This window comes from Pteropus vampyrus, unplaced genomic scaffold, assembly GCF_000151845.1.
Source record: "Pteropus vampyrus isolate Shadow unplaced genomic scaffold, Pvam_2.0 Scaffold55, whole genome shotgun sequence".
Classification (NCBI taxonomy): Eukaryota; Metazoa; Chordata; class Mammalia; order Chiroptera; family Pteropodidae; genus Pteropus; species Pteropus vampyrus.
The window spans coordinates 4569402-4593736 of NW_011888836.1; the positions used below are offsets into that span (position 1 = coordinate 4569402).

General features: G+C 40.5%; 1 protein-coding gene across 1 annotated transcript in view; it reads left to right on the top strand.

Annotated features, from left to right (window-relative positions):
- The first annotated feature begins 2336 nt into the window (after positions 1 to 2336).
- Positions 2337 to 24335, top strand: part of NPC1 (NPC intracellular cholesterol transporter 1) — a 47756-nt gene continuing 25757 nt past the window's right edge. Inside the window, exons 1-6 of the mRNA XM_023530841.1 lie at positions 2337 to 2536; positions 11894 to 12016; positions 12773 to 12879; positions 15109 to 15284; positions 22504 to 22671; positions 23352 to 23601. Coding sequence (XP_023386609.1) covers positions 2480 to 2536; positions 11894 to 12016; positions 12773 to 12879; positions 15109 to 15284; positions 22504 to 22671; positions 23352 to 23601 — 881 coding nt within the window. The 5' untranslated portion in view covers positions 2337 to 2479. The remainder of the gene's footprint in view (positions 2537 to 11893; positions 12017 to 12772; positions 12880 to 15108; positions 15285 to 22503; positions 22672 to 23351; positions 23602 to 24335) is intronic.

Sequence of the window (24335 nt, forward strand, 5' to 3'; positions counted from 1 at the left end):
ACCATGTCATACACCTGAAATTAATATACTATTGCATGTGAACTGTAATTTTTAAAAATAAAAAAATTAAAAATAAATAAAAGATCGAAAGACTAATATGTACAGAGGAAAAAAGTAAAATGCTTTCTTCAGTATTATTGGCATTTTCATTAAAGAAATCAGTGGTTTTCATAAGTGTTGCCCTCGTCTGAACTACCTGAAATTTTGAGAGTAATCATTTATTGGCAGTAACATGGCACTAAAATGTATTTTCAGATTGAAGTATCTTATTTGAAAATAAGTTCTTTTAACTTTTTATCCCTATATCTTTTCTTAAAACACACACACCACACAAAAAGATGTATATTCTAATAATTTCATTTTCCCTCTTGTTTTGACCTTTATTATTATGCAATCAATGTTGAATGTTGTATATAATGATAGTGGTATTATTATATAAACGAACAAAAAGTCTCTGGATCTCAACCATGTTAAAACAATTTTCATGGAAGGAGAAAATACACCACAATGTGACACAGATTATCCATAATTGTGGAATTATACATGATTTTTTATTCTGGTCTCTAAACTTTTATGTATTTTCAAAGTTTCTACCATGAACATGAATTACTTCGTTATCAGCATAAAACATGTCTCTTAAAAATAGAATAGTTTATTTAAAAATAGAACTAAGGCTTTGGGGCATTGTTGAAACTGTACAAAAGACAGGATATGAAAAAAATATATGGACAAAAGATTTTTGTAACTGTTTTGTGGACATAATTTGTGGGCATCAAATTTTCTGCCCATCCCAGAAATGTTTCATATGTGCTTGAAATTTCTTTACTCAAGTCAATTATTTTGTAAAGATTTTTTGTTGTTGTTGTTTTTCCATATGAACTTTGCTAAAATTGGAAGGATAACTAACCCGCCAGGATCCAGGGAATACATTACAGCTGAAGTTCTTGAATTTGTGCATTGGCACTATCTGATGAGCTTGTTAAAATGAAAACGGCTGGGCTCATCCCAAGAGTTTCAGATCCAGTGTGTCCAGGGCGGACTTCCATAAATTTGCATTAAGTAACAAGTTCCCAAGGTGATGGTGATGCTGCTATTTCAGTAACTACACTTTGAGTACACCTGCCTAAAGCATATTACTTTATCACCAGGAGCAGAGAGCGCATAGTTGAATAAGGGCCAAGAGGTCACCATGGAAGATCTAGGGCTGAAGAGGAAATTCCTAGAGTGTCAGTGTCCTGCCAGACAGGTGGACATCTGAGGGCTGAGGAGGTGGGGAGGCAAAACAGTAACTGAATCAGCCGGTTTGTTGAGTAAGGATGGGAACGTCACCTGCATCATGACCCTACCCAGGACTGGGTTTGAGCATTGCTGCAGATGGATATTTAGTCTTTTCACTGTAAATTGGCATCCACTGTAGGGAGAAGAGATCCTTACTTAAACTTCTTTAACTTCAAAATGGAAATGGCTGGTGCTTATGAGGGGTTTCAATTATTGGAATCTGAGGGGAATCGTTACCAGAAATGCATAAAATAAAAATAAGTGCAAAACCAAAAAAGATGATAAGATGAAGCAGCAAGGCAAACAAGGAAGACTTCTTTATTTTCGTGTTACTTGACTTCACCTGGAACTTAAAAATGGGCCCCGGTCCCATCTCACAAACTTCCCGCGGGTTCTCTGCCACGCTTGGCCCCACCAGTAGGTGGTGCGGTTCTAGCGCTTTATTCCGAACGTGGGCTGAGCGAATGAAAACCGAGGGTGACTCAGGGACATCGCTCACCGCCGCGCTCCGCCCCTCGCGCTGCCGGATAACAATACTGTCAGGCTACATCAACACTGCCCCTGGCTTGGCCAGAAGTACCCAAGCCCGGATTCCTTTCTGGTGACTGGGTTTGGGAGAACTTGCTTGGAGTACTAATCAGGCTTAATTAAACACGTATTCCGCTGCGAAACAAGGTCTCACTTGGGAAAACAGTGTCCAAGCACTCCCATTTGCTAAAACCTCGCCCACCATCTCCTGCTGAAGGAAGACAAAAAGGGGAGAAATTAGTTTAAAGCGTGAAAAAACACACTTTTGGTACGACTCCAGAAATCGTCTCCCAGACCGGATTCCAGAAGTTCAGCTGCCCCTTGGTCTGGGAGTCCCCGACCCCACGCCGGGCCCCCAAGGGCCTCAGGGCGGAGAAGTGCAGAGCTGGAAAACCAGGAGGTCGTTGTGGCAAAGCCGGGTCTGGCCCTGCACCTGTCCCGCTTCAGAACCGGCCCTGGGCGTGCCGCGGGCAGTACCGCCTCCTCGGAGGAGGAGGAGCCGACGCCGCCGTCCTTCCTGATCTGCGCGCGCAGCCTGTCGCCGCTGGCGCCTGCTCCCTCTGTCTGCGAGTGCCGGGTCCTGAGAGAGCTGGTGACGCCGAGCTGAGCCGAGCCGAGCGCGACCGAGCGAGCCAGTCCTCCGTGGAGATTCGCCTCCCCGCGCCGCGGCAGCATGGGTGCGCGCGGCCCGGCCCTGGGCCTCCTCCTGTTGCTGCTGTGCCCGGCGCAGGTGAGTGGCAGGCGGGGACCCGGGTGGGCTGTGGGAGATGGGGCGAGTCCAGGAGGGCTGCGGGCCGTGCAGCGGATCCGGTACCCCAGCCCTCCGAGGGGGCGCAGGTCCAGCCGATCCCGGGGGAGTTGGTCTAACGATGGAATCTCGGAGGGCTCCCCGCTTCTCCGATTTCTTTCTCCGGCCATGCACTCTTCCCTCTGATCTAGAAGAGGATGGCAACTGGGAGCTACTGGTTTGGTTTGTTTTGAGCTCATTTCAGCTGTGGTCGTCTAATTTCTGGGTTTAGGTTGTGGAATCAGAGGGAGGGAGGAAAGTGGGTAGAGAGGGATAGCGATATCATTTAACTTGACTTTTTTACCTTAATTCTGTCCCATACATATGAACTGTTTATACATTTGTTTAGAGAGCCTACTGCTTTATTTACCTAATTCTCATTTAAAGATGAAGGTGTAAGGGGAGGCAAAGAAAGGAAACAGTCAAACACCAAACTGGAACAGGCCTAGTACTTTATGTAAGTCAGCTTGGTCTTCTGAAGAGTGCAAGTTGCTTCTTTTTAACCCCCTTTTACATCTTGGGAAACGGAGGCCCACCCCCCGGGTAATTGACTTGTCGTGCGTGGCCTTACTCCCTGGATCAGCTTTTCTTGATTTAGTAGCTTTGGGCATGAGCATCTCACTGCTATTCGCGTGTCTACAGTCTTTTTGAAAACTGGGCGTGGGGCTGGGAGGGATGTCTAAAGAGATACAGTGCTGAATAAACCAGATCAAGATGACAGAGTGACTTCTGGAAATCCTGTGCCCTTGTACCTATTTATAGATAGGTGTGTCAGCAATGAGAGAAAGGCAGACTTAGGGTTTTCCTCAGACTAGAAAACTTCCAGAAAACCTCTCCTTAAACTTTTTTGTAGTTCACAGAAGTGGATAGGGGATGCTGACCCAGAGTGAGCCCAAGAGCCAAGAGAGAGTGGTGGCTTCCTTCTTCCTTATGTGTATGTGGGGTATTCCCAGCAGTGTGGGCTTGGGAAGAAACAAACATCTGTTACCTGGTTGGGAGCAGAGGCAGAGGAAAGCAGGTTTCAGGGAGGCGGTTTAGAATGGGCTCAGCCGGTAGACCGCTCACTATCTCTGTGGCTTTGGTTACATTGCCCTGTCAAGCCTCAGTTTTTCTGAAGATAAACAATACCTCATAGGATATGAGAGTTATTAAGTAACATGATATATGGAGAGATCTCATCGCTGTAGTAAAAACTCAAGAAATAGTAGCAATTATGTGCCTTAAATAAAATACGACTGTTCTGTTTCCATAGAGTTTTAAGTCAGGCTCTCATTGGCAGGCTTCATACTGCTAAGTAGCTTTCACTTATCTCTGAAATCCTTTTACCTAGAGGTAGTATCCGGGCTAATGGCCAGTGAGTGCCTCTCCTCCCAGGTCTTTTTGGGTTGTCTCTTGCAGTCCTCCTGGAAGCCTTGGACAGGTCTATAAAGCCTAACTGGAAAACTATTATGTTACAAATTAATTCCCTCAAGCCTGCAGAGGCTTTCAGAACACCTGAACAGATCAGGGAGGGGCGGGGATGGGGAGCTGGAGAAGGTATTTGCTTTTAGAGTTCTTATCAGTGATAGCAGCTCATCTGGGTTCAGTTTGAGCCTGAATTACAAACTAACTGTCCTCTTTAAGGTCTAAAATACATTTTGGAGTGATTTTTGCTTTTCTTAATTTAAAGTTTTTCAGATGATGAAATATTACTAGACTGCATGGTTTTTAAAAAAAACTTTGTGGTGATCCAAATAATGTGTGCAGTTTTGAAAAATAGTATATATCCCTCCTGACTAATTTTTATAAGCTTTTTCTTATGGAACTTGAAACATAGGCCCGGGTAGAAATTAAGCCATTAAAATGGGTTAATCTTTTGGCCTGAGAGCATTAAAGAATAACCATCTGAAAAGGAAGAAAACATGGGTAATCTTTCTCAGTCTCTCCTACTCCTTGATGCTGTGATCAGCTCTTCTATAACATAAGTAATCAAGGGAAAACAGATTTTTTATTTTAGCGAGTGGGCAGAAAGAAACCCACTTGCTGAATAGATGTTTGTATTCCATCAGTGTTTGTTATATTACCCAGAACAAAGACTCCCTCTGGTCATGAAGACAATATGATCTCTCTTTCCTGGGTAACCCTTCCCCACCCTCCACTTCTCCTAAAAGGGGTGTTTTTCATTGTGTTTTAAGGATGACACATTACCTATTGCAGAAGCCTGGATCAGACCATCTCTAATCAGATCTCAGGTGCCCCTTTCACCCCCTTTTACCCCTTTTATCCACAGCTCTGTGAAGGGCATCAGCTCTCCAGCCAAATAAACTACTTGCTGTCAAAACCCTGCCCATCTTCCAAGGCCCAGTTCAAATGCTCCATCACCCATGACTTTTGTTATCCTGTTCCCCCAACTAGAATGCCTTCCCTCTGAAGTTCTAAATCTTTGTTTAAACTTCTACAGCAGCATTTACCGCCTGGCAAAAGACTGAGGAGTCTCAGTCTCTTCTGTAAAAATGAATTAACAGCTATACCTACTTTCTCAGGGTGCTTGTGGAAAGAGAGAAATATCGTTAGAATTGAACTACTAGATAGCAGGCTCCTTAAGAACAAGACTGTATTTTACCATCTCTTTTACCAGGACTCTTTTCTGAATTACCAAATCATTGGGCTTTAATGGGTTCAGGTGAGAGGGTAAGATGGAGGAGGGATTCAGAAGCTGAGAATTCAGTAGAGATCAGAACTGGATTTGGAGTTGACCAACTATAGCCCAACAGGTTTTTCTTTGCTTGGACTATGCCTCTTATTTTGTCATGGGAATATGTGCTTTGGCAAGAAAACTTAAAAAAAAAAAAAAAAAAAAAAGCCCTCTCTGATACAAATGTGCTGTTGAGGAATTTGAGAGAAAAGCTTCAAAATTTGTTCATCTTATTGCTGCCTCTTAGACCATGGAGGAACTCAAATTATTGTCATTCACTAATTTCATAAATATAAAGTGGTTGCTATGCACACAGTCTAGAATGCAAAAGTAGATCAAAACAATAACCTATATAGAAAGTGGTCTACAAACTGTAAAGTGCTATGTATATGTTGGTATATCTATTTATATACTACTTATATACTATAAATTATATAGTATTTACGTACTATTTAAACTATGTACTTTTATATGTTTATAAACATATATATGTTTCTGTCCCTGTCTTATAATTGATAGGAAGAAGGGGGAATATATTATTTAAATTACAATGCAAAATATGCTGTAATAAAGATAAGGACAAAATATTATGGGGAGTCCATTTTGAGCTGACCTTTGGAGGGTGAATTAATGCTTCCCAGGTGGACAAGAGGAAAACTGGAGGAAATAGAAGGTTACCTAATTATTACTAAAAACCTGTATTCTTGAAAAGGGTGAATATTATCTTTTGTAAATGGTCTCAATAAAGCTAGTTAAAGATGACATTCTAGTTTACAAGAAACTAAGGAAAAACGAATCACCTAATTTTTGCCTAGAACTTCCGTGCTGGGACACATCTGATCTTGTTTTAATCTCGCAGAACACCCTTTTCAATATTCACCCCAAGTTGGCTGTAAAACAGTTCCAGAGATTTCCATCAATGAACATCAGACCAGACCAGCCTCCACACCAAAGGTCCTCTCATATTTATTTTGTCTGCCTGCCTGACTCCAAAGGAAACAGCAAACAGCTTACTCTCTGGACAAGATTTCTCTGTGCCACTCCCTCCACCCCATCCTGCGTTGTCCAGACTGGCCAGGCCAGCCCCTCTGCTACCTGCATAGGCTTCTCTTCCTTTACTGGAGCTTGAGCTGGTTGTGTCTTCAGCTTCTGTCATGAACTTTACCTGTCTAGGACCTCAGCAGAGGTGAGGAGGCCAGCCCTGCCCTCTACCTGTGGTAGGATGGCTGAGCACAGGCCTGAAGTTGAGGACAGCTAGTTGTACTGAGGAAGTGCATCATGATCTGACAGCTGCTTAGAGATGTACTTAAAAAGATGTAAATGGTACTCATTTCTATAAGTAGACAAGTTTGTATAGAAAGGACAGACACTTGTATAGGATTATAGTGGATGAGACAGCTCATCTGTGGCTCATTGTCAAAATCTGAGGATACATCTTATGTACAAACTGAGCTGGACTTTGAACAATGCAGCAGCTGAGGGGTGGGGATGAGGGATAGGACAGAGAATACCTAACTTGGCACTAAAAATCTCGATTCTCATTACTGGTTTTGTCACTGATGAGCTATGTGACCTCAGGGAATCTTCTCAGAGCCTTAATTTCTATAAAATACTGCCATACTACTCCATAGGGTGCCTGAGAAATAAATGAGGCAACGAGGGATAAATCACTTATCTTTGTGCCTGGCACGTGATTGACATTCAGTGAACATTTAAATACAAGTTAGTTAACACTTCAAGATTTTCTAAAGGCAGCCTGGAGTTTAAGATTCTGCTGCTGAAATTCAGAGCTTCTCCATATGATAAGATGTGTTTTCAATGCAGCTCCCTACTAGAGTCTGTTTAGCAGTTGCTATAGTTGCTGACATACAGGAGAAGGGGGATTTTTTTAAGCCTTTCCTGAACTATTATTATTGAAAGAAGCTTTTTCTATTCAGTCGTATATCTTGTAATTAAACGCTGGAGCATGTTGTGAAATATCCATATGACCTAACCTTTAAAAGTAGAGATGGCCTAGCCTTGTAACTATTAATTTCTGGTTTAAAGGTAAAACAACCAGCAATTACCATTTCTGAACTTCTTACATAATCCAGTTGAACTTCTTTAACTCATCATGAGTTTTGATGGTTTCTGAATCAGTGAACACTGGACAATGCACTCTAGGGAATTTTGAAGGAAGTTATGACATCTGGACTCTTCCCTTTAGTGTCTTCTGGTCTTACGAGAGAGTCAAGTCAAAAGCAAGAAAATACTCTTGCAGGCTCTCCCCATACACACAACTTTGTAATTCTCAGAAGTATAAATTCTGCTTTACCCTAGGGTGAGAGCTAGCAAATTCTGGCCTAGCAAGAGCCTATGATTATGGATAAACTTTTCTTGGGACACACCCATGCCCATCATTTACCAGTTGTCTTTGGTTCGTTTTGAGTTACAATAGGCAGAGTTGAGTGTTTACCACAGAGACCTCATGTCCCACAAGCCTACAATATTTAATATTTGGTCCTCTGGGGAAAAGCTTATCTACCCCTAGGGTAGGGATGACACTCAACAGAGCTCTGGGCACAGAATATCTGCTGACTTGAGCAGTGAGGATAGATGCCCCAAACATGGGCCAGGTGCTGCCTGGCTCTATCCCAGGAAAGCTCACCTGGTCTGGGGAGCACCTGGACTAGAACCAGGTGAAAGGAGTTAGTTAAATTTGGTGGAGGCAAGGAATCTTGAGAGAAGCTCTTAAGAGGAAAGATCTCTTAAGATTGTTAGGACTGTAACTTATGGAGAAAACAATGGGGCTGGAGACGAGGACTGGAATCTGGCCTTGGGGACCCGGATAGGTACAATTAAGGGCAGGTCAGGTGGAGCCAGAAGCCAACTGTGGAGGGTAGTCGAGGAAGTACTTATTTGTGAAAAAGCCATTTAAAAATTATTGCACTTGCATGGGTTTGTGTGCCCTCTGTGGACACATACAGGTCTGCCTGTGGGGGAGAATTAAAAGCCTGGAAGACCTAGATCTAATAAATTAGCACTGGTTAAATCTGAGAAATGGGGTAGGGGATGGAGAAGTGAGGAGGAGCTGTCAGCGTTATTCCATATACATTACAGAGATGAGCATGTCCCAACCAGTGGTCCACTCGGGTGACCCTCAGTGCAATATGAGGAGTAAGAGCTCTGGCTTCTGATCCAGCCAGGCCTCGGGTACGGTCTGGCTGTCATTTCTTAGATGTGGCCTCAGGTAAGTCACTTTACCTGTGTAACCCTCAGTCTCCTCCTCTGTAGAACGGTGTTATTTTAGTACCAGCCTCACAAATATGAGGCTTCAGGGAGCTAACAGGGGTACACTTAGCCAGTGTCTGGATGCTAGACTATGTGCAGGTGTGTCAGGAAGGTGCATGGGGGAGGTAACAGTTGGAGAGTGGCCATGACAGGTGGCACTGGGAATATAGGGAGTATAGCGGAGGAAGGCCGGACCAGCATGTACTCTGCAGAGGCAGGCACGTTCCTCTTGGTGTGGGACAGAAGGGAAGAAAGGGTAGGAGATGAGAGTGTGCAACACAGCCAGGTGAAGTGTCTGGGATTTGTCTCATACGCAGTGGGAAGGGTGAATTATAGGTTTCTTAGCTCCAAAAACCTTGTAGCTGTGGCTCAGGATGAGCCAAGTGGCAGCGATGCCTGGGAGACATTGCTGAGGTCTGTACGGGAGGTGCTGAGATGGACCAAGGATGGCTGTGGGCTTAGCAAGGAAGGCAGGTGGGGAGGAAGGAGCGCAGGAGACTGCACTGGGGAGCCTCCCCAGGAGGTTGGTTGGAAAGGTGCTTAGACTTTAAACCCTGATGAAGAGGGATTGACGCTGGAAGAAACTAAAGGTTAATTTCCTTTTGAGCACCTGGGGTTGTCAGGCAGGTGATTCGAAGTGCACCTGGAGAGGAGTTAGTTGGGGGTGGTTTGACTGAGACGGAGAATGAAATTGGAGTAGCGTTTATAGGCAGGAGCGGGTAAAGGGACCAAAAAAGATGAGGTTGAAAATGTGCAAGAGGAGGTCAGGGCGTGGAGGTCCCTGGAGGAGGCTGAGGAATGCTGCACCAGCTGGGCCTGGGGGTGATGAAGACCAACTCTTGCTTTTCAGCTGGAGGTGAGAGGAGGGAAGGTGAGGGAGGGAGAGGTATGAGGTGAGAAAGAGGCTTCCCTCAGCCCAGTGCAGCTACATGAGCGCATGCACACGTGCATGTGCCTTGCACGAAGTAGGGAGGGAGCGTAATGCTAGAATGAGGACCTTAATTACGCAGTAGGTTATATTTTATGAAGACTCTGTTTCCTGGATCTAGAACGTTTTGGGTTGAATCCTGGCTCCTCTACTCTTGGACAACCTGTTTAGCCTCTCTGCCTTGTTTCCTCATCTGTATGATAATATCAGCTCCTTCATCAGCTCATTGTGAGGAGTCGTTGGGTTAATATATGAAGAGCAATTCAAACTGTGCCCAGCACACAGCAAGTGGCTTGTAAGTATTTTGAGCCCCACTGGCTTAGGGCTGCTGCTTTAGGCAGGATGAGTTTGGGAAGCAAACCTGAATGTTGAGTCAAGCCCAGTTTTCCTCGGCCCAAAGAAACCTCAGATATTTTACTTTATTCAGGTCTTTGGAATCCCTTTGCTGAGGTCCTAGACGGTTAGAAGTTAATGTTAATTCTGTACATTTGATTGTGTAGTGCTTTATAGTTTACCAAGTATTTCCACGTATATTCCTTTATTGGATCTTCATACCAAACCTATGAGATAAGAGATCATTATGAGCTGCAGTTCATGGGCAGGAAAACTGCTCAGCAAGGTTCAGGCACCTGCTCCAGCTGTGATCGGCCTCAACAAGCACATTTATTGGGAACCTCGTGAATTCCGAGGATCGGAACCCAGAACTCCTGACTTCTATGCCTCCCTTCTCTACCCTCACGCACCTCTCTTCTACCGGATGGGTGGAAACCACTCTGTTTTGAAATAGATGATGTAGACTATAAAGGATGATCTTTGTGATTAGGAAACAAACAGCACTGGGTCATCTTTATTTTCTTTTATAGCACCAAGTGCTTAGGAAAGCTGGACACCCATCCTGTTTGTCATGCCAGAATTGTGGCTGTGGGTTGTTGACTAGATTTCTGCCACTCCTGTAGGTGACGTGCCAAAGGCTCAGGCCTGCTTGCCCTGTGAGGTCTAGGGAGAGCTTCCTTGTATTTAAATTATATGTCAATATCAGCAGTTATTGCTGACTCTTTGGTTAGCTTTTTTGCCTTTTCAAAGTAAATGGATAATGAACTTTTAGTTGGAAACTCAGTTTTGGAAAGAGCAATACTTTTCCTAGAATTACTAGGTTTATGGAAATAATTGTGATTCTTTTTACATAAAAATAGTGGTGGAATTTTGTAACTTATTGCCAGAGGTTTGGTATGTGGCATTGTTGAGTAGATGTCACTTCCTCATTTGTATAATTTCCACCCCCTTGTGACCTAAACATATGACTTTTAATGAATCAAGATAGGACAAAGTCATAATCTCTGTTTTAAAATATCTGAAGAATTCAGAGACAAATCATATTAACCCTTTAGATTCCTCCCACATATATGCCCCAGCTTGTTTTTTCTTTCATGTTTTTAGGGCTTTGGGACCTGTTGTGGGATTTTTTATCTCAACTCTGGGGCCCAACACAGACAGACTTAGCTCCTTGCATATGTGTGGTTCCTGTGCCACTGCCACTGGAGAGAATTCAGTCTGTTGCTTACATTCAGATTTTTTTAAATGGCTTTCCCACTGGGTATCTTAGGAGCCATGATTGCTTCTTGTTATCTTGTTTCCAGACAGATGATTGCAAGACTGTGTAAGCCTGTGGCCCTAGCCAGCTGGGCAGAGCTCAGTGGCTACGCTGACATGATGATTCATACTGTACCCTCCTTCGCTTCTGAATTTTCTGACAGCCTTGTGACTCTCACATGGGGAATAGGAGTGGTCCTTGAGAAATCTTGATATAAGAGGTTTAAATTTTTTCTTTTAAGATTCATGAGGTGATTTTCCTTAAAGTTAGCACATTCCTGGCTTTCTACTTATTTTGAGGACAAGGTGTTCATTCTTGCTGCTTCTTAGGGTTTATTGATGTTTGTGGTTTTGTTCATGTTAGTCGTGATGTGCTGCTATTAATTAACCTAAATACATATGGAAATATTCTTTCATTTAGAGTTCATACAGTTCTTTATTCAGATGTGCAAAAATAGTGCCTTAGTAATCACAACTCACATACTACCTTGCTTTCTTTCCTCAACACTGATTCTTAGTGATTCTCACATAGCTTGCTCTTATGAACAAATAAGTTAGCAGGAAGTAGAAATCATGTAAGAAATAGAAATAAGAAGTAGAAATAAGTAGTTTTATTACCTGCTTCAATGACTTACTTGACACGTCCATTTGGGGCATTTGATCTATTTTAATTAATATTTTTCAAAATGTTAAACTAACCAGTGCCTTTTGCTGTTACCTCATTTTGCAGGTAACATTGAAGGCTCTGTAATGGTGCTAGATTGGTCACTGTTCACTGTTGAAATTTGTTTTACCCTTGAGGCCCTGATGAACTGAGTTTTGTGTTGACTTTCTGTAGGTGTTTTCACACTCCTGTGTTTGGTATGGAGAGTGTGGAATTGCATCTGGAGATAAGAGGTACAATTGCAAATATTCTGGACCACCAATGCTTTTGCCAAAAGATGGTTATGACTTAGTGCAGGTAAGTTCATTATCTTGGGCATTGGGAACATAAAAAGCTAATTAGAGATCCTATGTAATTATATTTTAAATATTATTGTGGGATGGGCGAAACACCAATAAGCTTAAATCTTACCTCAGACTTATCTGAGGTAGCACATGATGGCAGAGAAGATAATATGATTTCAGAGGTTTAATTTTCTGGGGCTAATTTTATGCCTTTCTCAGTTTCTCATTAGCAGGTTACTATTTAGGGACTGACCTTGGTACCTCAGATGTTGCTTTTTGCAGCTTCTTCAGACTGTAAGAGAAGTTAGCTAGAAAAGAACTGGGAAAACCAAGGTGAAAAGACCAGTTTCAGAGGTTTAGTAAGCTAAAATCAAGTTGACATCATGGCAGGTGTCCTTGCTCCTTTCATCAGAATTATTAAAGGCATTGACTTTCCCTGGAGTGACTAATGGAAATACACAGCAAATAGCATTCTGGTAAAACTTTAAAAGCCTAAGAAGAAGTAAAGTGACTGTCAAGGGAGGAGACTGAGCTTCCAAATTAAGAAAAAAATTTGAAACATCTCTACCACCTCTAATTTTGTCAATCTCTAGTTTATAAATAGTAAATCGATAGCCTTTTAAAAAACTTCAGCAAGAACTTTGCAAATACATGTCTTACCCTTGTGTGCCTCAAAAGGATTATGTGAATAAACTGTCTCATTTCATTGCAGAATATTTGTCCTTATTTGATTATGCTACTCTGATATCCATGCTTTCTCACCCAAAAGGAACTCTGTCCAGGATTCTTTTCTGACAATATCAGTCTTTGTTGTGATGTTCAGCAGCTTCAGACACTGAAAGACAACCTGCAGCTGCCTCTACAGTTTCTGTCCAGGTAGGTTGACTGCCAGGCAGACAGAAAAAAATGGATTTTAGATACACCGGGTCCTCGAATAATGTCATCTCGTTCAACGTCATTTTGTTGTAATGTTGATGAGACGCCATAGGAACTTAGCTCTTGCTGATATGAATTAGCCTTTGGTAAAATTGGTGTCGTTTTGTGTCCTTTTACTTAAAGTCGCAAAACCTACCCATGACATTCAGTAAGGACTTACTGTACTTGTTAACCTGTACCATTCTGATTTCCTTTAAAAAATTTTTGTTTTCTATTAAGAAAGCAATCTTTTGACCTCTCAAAAATAATGACTAATTTCTGATAAAGCCGTAATCATAGATTTAGTTCTCTTCCCAGTTACATTCAGAGTTGATACTTGGTTTTCCTCTGAGATGTCTTCACTCCAAAGGGTATCTGCATTGTGGACGAGTCCTTTCAGACTTGAAGCTCTTTGTACCATGGGGAGGAGAGGATCCAGGTGGTTCTGCTCAGGTCTCTGACCCAAGACCCTCATTCATACAGTCTTCTACGTCACCTCCCCTGGTTTGCACATGATTCTCTCGCCTTGTGGTGACATGATGTGCTAGAGTTCCAGTCCTCGGCAGAGCTGACGTTTGGTAACTGTTAGTAAGATTATTCTGGCATCATTGGCTTGTTTTGTCAAAATCAGTTTGCTGTCTAATCTGTTCACTATGACCAGGACAGTGAAAAGGGTTGCATAATAGGTGTTCTTCTCTAAGCTTATGCAGCAGTTCTCAAATGTGCAAAAGCACAAGCTGGTGGTGGTCTTTAGTATAGCACATTGTGATATTTTTCTACGTTTTTCCCACTTAAGCACCTTGATAAAGGTGGACAGGAAGGATATGTGATGAGGGTTCGGAAATGCTTCTCTGTGCAGCTATTCCTGCACGAATCACTGCATGTGACAGAGCACAAGCTGGGTGTCCACCGAGGAAACCCTCCTTCCTAAAAGTTTAAATTGACAATACAGAGTAGAAAACCATCCCTAAATTGTTCTTTCAGGATGACATACAAGATAATAATAAGTCAAAAAGTTGAGGATCTAGTTGGGTCAGCATATTCTGTGGAAGGCTAGTGGATGTTGATGGAGCTAGATTGCAGCCATCATTCAGTCGAAATACATTTCTTTAGCACCTACTCTAAGAGTGACAGTATGGACATAAACATCAAAAGATAACCAGGCTTTTCCCATGTTGTCAGAGGTACCAAAGCTTAATAGCAGATAATGAGAAGCTAATATATATAATATTATGCAGCTGTCAAAACTGGTGTTTGCAGAGATTAAATGTAGCAACATACAGAGGTTTGTAATTCATGGAAAGTGATAGAAAACTGTGTACCTCCAAAGTGATTTTGTTTTAAATGGTTCCTGTTTTTGTCGCAGTAAAGCACAAGACACCTGAAAAAGTCAGTGTGTGTGTGTGTCTGCTCCTTCACTACACCAGAGGCTTTGAAGTCTGGGACCACACCTTCCTTGTTCTCTGTCCCACGTGGTCACCTGAACTGGATCAGAGTAGAGAGCAGTCTTGATTGGTTGTGTTGCAGGAAAGCAAGTCTAACGAAGCAGTAGTTTTTGCAGATAAGAGTGAACCAAAGTGGGGAGAGAGTTTTTTGCCACATAACTAGTCAACATTAGGAACTTAAACTTTGAACCTGAAGGACAGCAGACCGCTGTGGTTCTCCTGCATAGTAGATCTTCTCCATGTGCTGCTGAAACACATGCTGCCAGAGTCCACCACTGCTGTTCCTATCTTTTCAAGTCACAGGAAATACTCTTGTGTTTAGAGAGGGCCTACATGGTATCTGGGGCTTGGAAGAGAGCCCCTTAGTGGGTTATAAGATGAACAATTTTGTTGTGTAAATCTCATTTTTCCCCTTTTCTTCTTAATCAGAGTTGTCACCATGATGCTTCTGAGTCCCATTAGCTTCAAGACAAAGAACATCTCTCTAAATTTTAAAGTACAGAATTCAAAAAACCATTTTTCTCTTTTCGAAGTTATATTCGAACAGCATTAATGTAGTAATTAGGGAAGATTTTAAAGAGGCGTCTTGTTTTAGATTTAGAATTGCTGGGTTTAATATGTTCTCATGGCAATTCATTTGTCACTTTACCATAAATTTTAAATATTCTTTGTCTACTTTATATCATCTTTTTGCTGGCCCTGTTGTCTGTGAGAGCATAAAAAGTATAGTTTACTTTTTGTTTAGATGTCCTTCCTGTTTTTATAACCTACTGAACATGTTTTGTGAGCTGACATGTAGCCCTCGACAAAGTGAGTTTCTGAACGTTACAGCAACTGAAGATTATTTTGATCCTGTTATAAATCAGACGAAAACTAATGTAAAAGAATTGCAGTACTATGTTGGAGAGAGTTTTGCCAATGGTAAGAAAACTTTTCATTATTCTCTTTTATAGCTGGTTTCAGGACAGTGGATCAAGTTCTCCTTTTTTTTTTTTCCTGTCAACTATGAAAATGAACATTTTTAGTGCTGTTAGTCATGCAGTGTGAGTTGTTGCTTTACTTGTATCCCAGGACTTGAACTACAGTCTACTAAACAATCTTCTTAAAGAGGGGATTTGCTTTAACTCCTTCCTATCTAAGAGTGTCCACATGGAAATTTTTAGTATGTGCAGATTTACTTCTCTAAATTTAGAAACCATTGGAACTGTGGTTCTAGTGGACATAAATAGTGTAACTTCGTTACACAAGACTGATGAGAGTGGATGGAAGGGTAGAAGTAGTTGGCAGAGCAGAGGAGATTTTTACTATAAGAAACAGATTGTCATAAGGGAAAGTAAGGTGGTATAACAAATAGGAGAAAGGGTATCCCAACAACTAGAAATCATATAGTCTGAAAAAGACCAAATAATGTTTGTTGAAAATAATCGAAATGCAAGAATTGGCTGTGTTAATGAGAAATAGTCATTCAAATGAACTAAAAGATAAACAGAAGATTAGACACAGCTGAATAAAAATGTGCCTGAGAACAATCTATTAAATAAGAGAATAAGAATTCGGCAAAGTTGTTGAGTGCAAGAGCAACATGCAAATTTAACTGTAATGGTCAATTAAAAACATAACAAAAAATTTTAATAAAAAAGCCCCATTCACAAAAACAACAAAAAGTAAGGTACCTGGGAATAAATCTGCCAAGGATATGACATAAAAGACATCCTACCCAATAGAGAGAGATTATTCTGTGTTGAAACCGAATCATGCATGTGAAAAACTGATACCATGCCACAGGTGTATTGTTACAAATTATTAAGGGAAGAATGGGTTAGTTAATAAGTGGAGTGAGAAAATTGATTATTCTATCCATTGAATTTTTATTTTTGCATAAAATACCAAAAATGTATAGATTAAAAATCATAATCTTGGAAATTTTTTAAAATAAGTGTAGAATATCTTTATGACTTTAAGGAGAAAATGTTCTAGACAAGAAAGGAAAGCAGAAGCCATAAGTGAAAAGATTTATAAATATAAATTATTAGCATCTAGTGTAGTCAGAAATGCAGATTAAAACAGTGAGCTACCATTTCACACATGAGATTGGCACAAGTTAAAAAAATTAGTCAATTCTAAATATTGGTGAGGATGTGGAGCAATAGGAATATCCTTCACTGCTGGTAATTATAACTTGGTGCAGGTGTTTGAAAACCATTTGAAAACAATTTTGCAATGCCTGGTAAAGTTGAAGATAAATATACCCTCATCCCAGAAATTCCACTTGTAGATGCCTGCCTTAGAGAAACTCTTTATGTAAACAGGCAGAACCATATAAGAATGTTTGCTGTAGCATTTCTGTGATTGTGAAAATTGAAGACATCAAGAGAATGAGAAGACAAGCACCAGCTGGGAGAAAATATTTGCAAAAAAAGTATTTTGTAAAAGACTACTATTCAAAATATATGAAGAGCTCTTAAAACTCCACAGTAAGAACAAGAACAGCCCAATTGAGAAATGGACAAAAGACCTGAACAGACCTTATCAAAGAAGATATATGGAGTGCAGGTAAATACATGAAAAGATGCTCAACATCATTTGGGCTATTCTAATAGGTGTGTAGTGGTATCTCATTATTTTAATGAGATACCACTACACACCTATTAGAATAGCCCAAATCCAAAACACTGATGGTGAGCACATGGAGCCACAGGTAACTCATTCATTGCTGGTGGGAATGAAAAGTAGGAAAACAGTTTGACAATTTCTTAGAAGACTAAAAATGCTCTTACCATATGATCCAGCAATCATGTTTCTTGGTATTTACCCAGAAGAGTTGAAAACGTATGTCCGTGCAAATACCATAACATGGATGTTTATAGCAGCTTTATTCATAATTGCCAAAACTTGGAAGCAACCAAGTTGATCTTCAGTGTGTAAATGGATGAACTGTGCACATCCAGACAGTGGAATATTATTCAGCACTAAAAAGAAATGAGCCGTCTATAGAAAGACATGGAGGAACATTACATTCATATAACTAAGTGAAAGAAGCCAATCTGAAAAAGCTACGTACTGTACGATTCCAACAATTTTTGTCATTTTGGAAAAGGCAAAACTGGAGATACTAAAAAGATTGGGGGTTGAGGGGGAGAGAGGGATGAATAAGGGGAGCACAGGAGATTTTTAGGGCAGTGATACTATGGTTTGATACTATAATGGTGGATACATGTCCTTATACATTTGCCAAAACTCATGAAATGTACAGCACCTGAGTGAACCCTAACGTAAACTGGGCTTTGGAAGCTAACAATGTGTCCGTGCAGGTTCATCAGTTGTAACAGATGTTCCACTTTGGTGCTGTTGCTGGTGGGGAGGTGTGCTTGTGTGAAGGCATGGAAACTCTGTACTTCCTGCTCAGTTTTACTGTGGCTTAAAACTGCTCAAAATGGAGGGGAAAAAATGGCATAGATGATAGACCCTCTGTTCATCCTTCTGGCGACCAAATTAAAGTTGTGATGGAAACAAGGAGCAAACAACAAGGAAAAATTGCCTAGGGTCTAGATGAACAAGCCATACAACTAGAGAGAAATCCAAGAAATCACCCTGCAATGGCAGAAGGTAGGACAGAGCGAGGACGCGAAGCTGCCCGGTCTCAAGCAGCTGAGTGAGACGAAGGCTGCGGCAGTGGCAGCAGCAGACGCCTCTTAAAGGGGCTGCGTCCGCCAGCGGATTTTCGCGGTGTCGGACCTGCTCACTCTGAGCACCAGTACCAATTTGGTTGCACACAGGAGACACCAGGGACTTACAGGGAGACGTTGTCAGAGTGAGGGCCAAGGCGAGATGCGCTTTGTCCAGAAGTGCTGGCAGTATCCATTGCTCCTTGTTGAGCCTGTCCCCCTACTAGTGCATGGACACAGTGCTGCCATAGTCAGGACATCATCAAACTGGATAACAGAGGTTGCTCTACCCAGAGGACTCCCTGAAATTCCATGCCCCGCCCCCCAACTCGCAGCCCCACCCAAGCCACATCCAGTGAGTCAGGTGCTCCTTGCTGAGTAGTGCCTAGACTCACACTGTAGCCAGCTGGCGTCTGTTTCTGGTGTGGCCTTTTGAGGCAACTATAAGCACAGCATCTGTGGATTGCTTGCTCAATCTTAACAGGTGGCCCCGGAGGGGCACAGGCTTGGGCTAAATTTGGCCTGCAGCTGAACCCCTCTCAGAACTGTGCCACTGGACTATTCTAATAGGTGTGTAGTGGTATCTCATTATTTTAATACACAAAGCCATCTTAATAAGACCAGGAGACTTAGAAGCTTTGCTTAGTACATAGAAACAGACACAGAAAGGCAGCCAAAATGGGAAGACAAAGAAGCAGCAATCATATGAAAGAACAGAACAGAGATCCAGATATAATGGAGTCAAGTAATTTAACAGATGCAGAGTTCAAAACACTGGTTATAAAGATGCTCAATGAACTTATGGGAAGAGTAGATGAATTCAGTGAGAACTTCAACAAAGAGATAAAAAACATAAAAAATGGAACTGGAAATTATAAAAGGGAACCAGTCAGAAATGAAGAACACATCTGAGATGAGAAGTATATCAAATGGAAAAAACAAAGTGAATAAAGAAGAGGATCAAATGACCTATATAGAGGATGGGAAAGCCAAGGACACTCAATCAGAATGACAAGCAAAAAGATGCCAAGACTATAAAAATAATTTAAGGAGCATATGAGACACTATTAAAGGTCAAAATATCCGTCTCATCAGCGTACCTGAAGGAAAACAAGAAATTGAAGAGGTATTTGAAGAAATGATGATGAAAAACTTCCCTAACCTGGTGAAGCAAATAGATACACAACCCCAGGAAGCTCAGAGAACCCCCTAAACCAGGGATCCAAAGAGGCCCACACCAAGACACGTAATTTAAATCATAATTAAAATGCCAAGTGTTAAATACAAAGAAAGAATCTTAAAAGCAGCAAGAGAAAAGCAGATAGTTACCTACAAGGGAACACTTATAAGACTGGCAGCTGATTTCTCAAAAGAAATGATGCAATACGGAAGGGCTTGGTCCAAAATATTTGATGTGATGAAGATCCAGGATCTACAACCAAGAATACTTTATCCACCAAAGCTATCATTTAGAGTTGAAGGACAGATAAGGAGCTTCCCAGACAAAAATAAGCTAAAAGAATTCATCACCACAAGCCAGTATCACAGGAAATGTTGGAAGGACTTCTTTAAGAAGAAAAAAACATGTATTAAAAACAGGAATAAAGAATAGTAACAACTATATTCCTATCAATAAGTACCTTAAATGGAAAAGAATTAAGTGCTCCAACTAAAAGATAGAGTGGCTGAATGGATAAGAAAACAAGACCCCTACTTATGCTGCCTACAAGAGACTCAGTTCAGATTAAAAGACACTCACAGACTAAAAGGAAGGGGATGGCAAAAGATATTGCTTTGATAGACCTAGAAGGTACTTAAGTCAGACAGAGAAAGATAAACACACTATGTGATTTCACTAGTATGCGGAACCTAAGGAATAAAAAGAACAAACTAATCAAAAACAGACTCACAAATATAGTGAACAATTTGATGATGGACAGAGGGGAGGGGGGCTTGGGGAGCTGGGAGAATGGGGTGGGGATGGGGAGCATGGCATAGGGAAAGCAGTTAGTATTAATATGTTGCTAGGTGGAGGGTCAGGAGGGAAGGAGCAATTGGAATCATTTTATGAACTATATAGATGTCTAACCAATGTACTGTATACTTGAAACTAATTAAAATAAATAAGTTTTTTTTAAACTGCTCAAAATGATAAAATCCATTAAAAAAACAAAAATTAAAAAATCAACACACTAAATGCTAATTGAGAGAGTAGATAACTATTGGAGCATAGGCATAGTCTATACTGGAATACTTAAAACTGTTCTAATGAATGAATGAGTTATGTCAGTCATGTGAATAACTTAAAAATACTGGCTAAAAGTTATAGAATATATATGTAGTATTTTATTTATATTAAATAATACTACATATTTATGGATATAGTATATCATAAAAGTGCACAAGCATGCATGGGAAAGATAAACATCAAATTCAGGATTGTGGTTAGCTTAGGGAAAGGAAGATGCTTATAGGGAGGATTAGTAAGGAGGCTTCAGTTGCATCTGTAAGGTATTTTTTTATGTTGAGGCAAATATAAAATAGTAAGATTGATGATATAGCGGGGTGGCAAGTAAATGAGAATTTTATTATTCTCCATATTTTCTGTATGCTTGAAATATTTAATAAAATAAAAACCTGAAAACTAAGTGGTAAGCTAGAAGATGTGAGAGAATTACCCAGAAAACAGCATAGAGTTAAAGATCATTAAAAAGTGACATGTGGCATAAAGTGAGGAGCTCCAGAAAAAGAAAAAAAAGTTAGGGAGAGATAATAAGCAAAAAGATAACGACTGAGGGTTTTTCAGAATGGATGAGAGATGAGTCCTCAGACCCAGGAAAAGAAAATGAATATTTAAGGTAAATGAAAAGAAATAAAATATACAAAACTCAGTCGTGTTTCTATATACTTGCAGTGGACAATTGAAGTGAAATTAAAAAAACAATTCCATTTTCAATAGTATCAAAAATAATAAAATAGTTAGGAATAAATTTAACAAAAGATGTGTAAGACTTATACTCTTAGAAACTCCGAAACATTATTAAAAGAAATTAAAGAGGATCTTAATAAATGGAAAGATATCCCGTGTTCATGGATCAGAAAACAATATTGTTAAGATGGCACTATTCTCCAAATTAATCTATGTATTCAGTGCAATTCCTATCAGAATCCTAGGGGTGGTTCCATAGAGTAGTGGTTAATCCCAGGGGTGGTTCCATAGAGTGGTGGTTAGCACGTCTGCTTTACACACAGAAGGTCCCAGGTTCGAGCCCCAGCGGAGCCACAGCCCATGCCCTGGGCGTGCCAGGCCCCCTAGGTATGCCAGGCCCTGGGTGTGCACCATGAGTGCGTAGGAGGAGACACCCTGCCTTCAGAGATCCAGTTCTTAAGGGGAGACGGCAACATCCATAGGTCAGGGGTGGAATTGGTAGGGGTGGGGAGGGGGGCAGAGGGGGGAATTAAAAAAAAAAAAAAGAAACTCAACTGACTTCTTTGTAGAAACTGACAGATTGATTCTGTAATTCACATGGACTTGCAAAGGGACCCAGAAAAGCCAAAACAAGAAAAAGAACAAAATAGGAGGACTCACACTTCTCAGTTTCCAATTTTACTACCAACCAGTGGAAATCAAAACCATATGGTACTGGAATAAGGATAGATGTGAGAACAATGAGATAGAATTGAAAATAAAGTTGATCCTTGAACATCACGGGTTTAACTACATAAGTCCACTTACACGTGAATTTTTTCCAATTGACTCATGCAGTTAAGTTGACTCATCCCACTTCAAACCCTTGTTCAAGGATCAAGGATTTTTGACAAGAGCACCAAGATCATTCAATGAGGGAAGAATAGTCTCTTCAACAAATGGTGCTTGGACAACTGGGTAGTCACATGCAAAAGAATGAAGTTGGCCCCTTACCTCACATAATATACAAAAATCAACTTAAAATGGATTGAAGACATAAATGTAAGAGCTAAAACTAGAAAACTCTTAGAAGAAAACAGGGATAAATCTTCATAACTTCTGCCCTAAAACCAGTTTCTCCTTGAAGTTCTGTAATTCTCTGGTTGTATAACTTCTTGTCACAGAAATTTTCTGGAACCAGCTTTATTGACTGAAGAGACACTAAGGTTCTTCCCCTTCCTCAGCCTCAGTATGCTCTTTCCTGTGGTGGGGCTAATACTTCTCCAGGATATTCTGAGCTACATGGATGACATAAGCCTTTCCTGTCCATTTTTCAAGTTGAAGTTACTTGGAATTTGGCCTAGCATATTACTTGCAGAATGATACGCTGGTTTCAGGGAAAATCTCCATTTCTACCCTTAGTGTTTACTATTTTCATTCTTGTCCGGGACTTCAGATTGCAATGCATGTGGATATTTGAGTTCACGTTAGAGAGGCTTGTGTAAGATCTTGCCAGTGAATTAAAGCAGCATGGCATTTTAGTCTTTTTCCCTCATTTCTCCACTAGCGATGTACAATGCCTGCAGGGACGTGGAGGCCCCCTCCAGTAATGACAAAGCCCTGGGACTCCTGTGTGGGAAGGACGCCAAAGACTGCAATGCTACCAACTGGATTGAGTACATGTTCAATAAGGACAATGGCCAGGCACCTTTCACTATCACACCCATTTTTTCAGGTAGGGATAAAGATTCCCAAGGTTGATGTATTTAGGATTTGAAAAAAAAACCAAAAACTAGAAACCTTAAACTGCAGTAGGAAGATAAATTCAGGTAACTAGTTCCTGGAATGGGCCTCCAACGAGAGAGGTAATTAGAGCATTTATCCTACCCCTGGTTAATTTAGGAGCTGGGTGTAGGAATGGAGGAGGAAGAATTACTTCAAGTAGCACTACATAATTTAAAGAATAAGGTGGGTTTATTTTTTTAAATAAATATTCATAAACTATATAAATGTCTAACCAGTGTGCTGTTTACTTGAAACTAATAATAAAATTTTTAAAATTATTTTTTAAAAAGACCAAAAACAATTACAAAGGCCTTTTCAGGAGCTCTGCAATAGTATTAGACTAGTTTCTCAACGGAGATAAGACACGATTGAAGCTTTACCTTGGAGTGTGATGTACTCGAATCTCAGTGACAGACCCTATCTATGCTCAAAGTTATTGAGATAATTTAAAAATTTACAGAACTAAGCAGCAAACCATAATTTGATCAAACAGAAACCTCCACTCCTTTTTATTTTTCCAGTTGTGTCATGTATTTCAGTTTGTTTATCATTGGATTTAAATATAATTAGATACAAACTTAGTAGTGTTTTTTTAATTGAGATATTCACTCAGTGCCATCCTTGCTGCAGATCTTCCAGCCCATGGGATGAAGCCCATGAACAATGCTACCAAGGGCTGTGACGAGTCTGTGGATGAGGTCACGGGGCCGTGCAGCTGCCAGGATTGCTCAGCCGTTTGTGGCCCCGAGCCCAAGCCACCACCCCCTCCTGTTCCCTGGAGAATCTTGGGCTTGGACGCCATGTATGTCATCATGTGGACCACCTACATGGCATTTTTACTTGTGTTTTTTGGAACATTTTTTGCTGTGTGGTGCTACAGGTAAGCCATTTTGTTTGTCCTCAGAATAAGCAAAATTACTCAAATCACACTTCCAGCTTTCAGTTGGCAGACCTTGGTTAATTACAACAGAAAACAAAAATGTGCATTAAAACCATTCCATGAATTGCTTATGTCCTGCAACTAGTAAACCATCAAAGTCCTGTTTCGATATTTAGACACCTGAAGTTGGTTTCATTGATTTATTCAAAATGATGTGTGAATTAAAGCATCATGCGTAACCACTCATTCTTTAACAGAAAGTCTTAGGAGCTGAGTCTGATTCAAATCTATTTAAATGCAATATTGGAACCCCTTAGATATTTGCATCTTGATTTAAGATCGTACATTTTTTTAACTTTCATTTCAAAATAATTTTACATTTACCATAAAGGTACAAAAAGGGCATTTATATATATATAATCTCCTTTACCCAGCTTTCCCTAATGTTACAACTTACATAAGCCATAGTATATAATTATCAAAATCATGAATATAACAGTGGTATAATATTATTAGCTAAAACACAGACTATTCATATTTCAGCAATTTTTCACTTAATGCCCTTTTTTTGTTTCAGGATCCCATATTGCATTTACTTTTTGTGTTTTATTTGTGTCCTCTAATCTATGACAGACGGTTTCTCAGTCTTTCCATTTCTTTTATGGCCTTGACACTTTTGATGAGTAGTGATCAGTTACTTTGTTACGTCCCTCAGTTTGACTTTATCTGATATT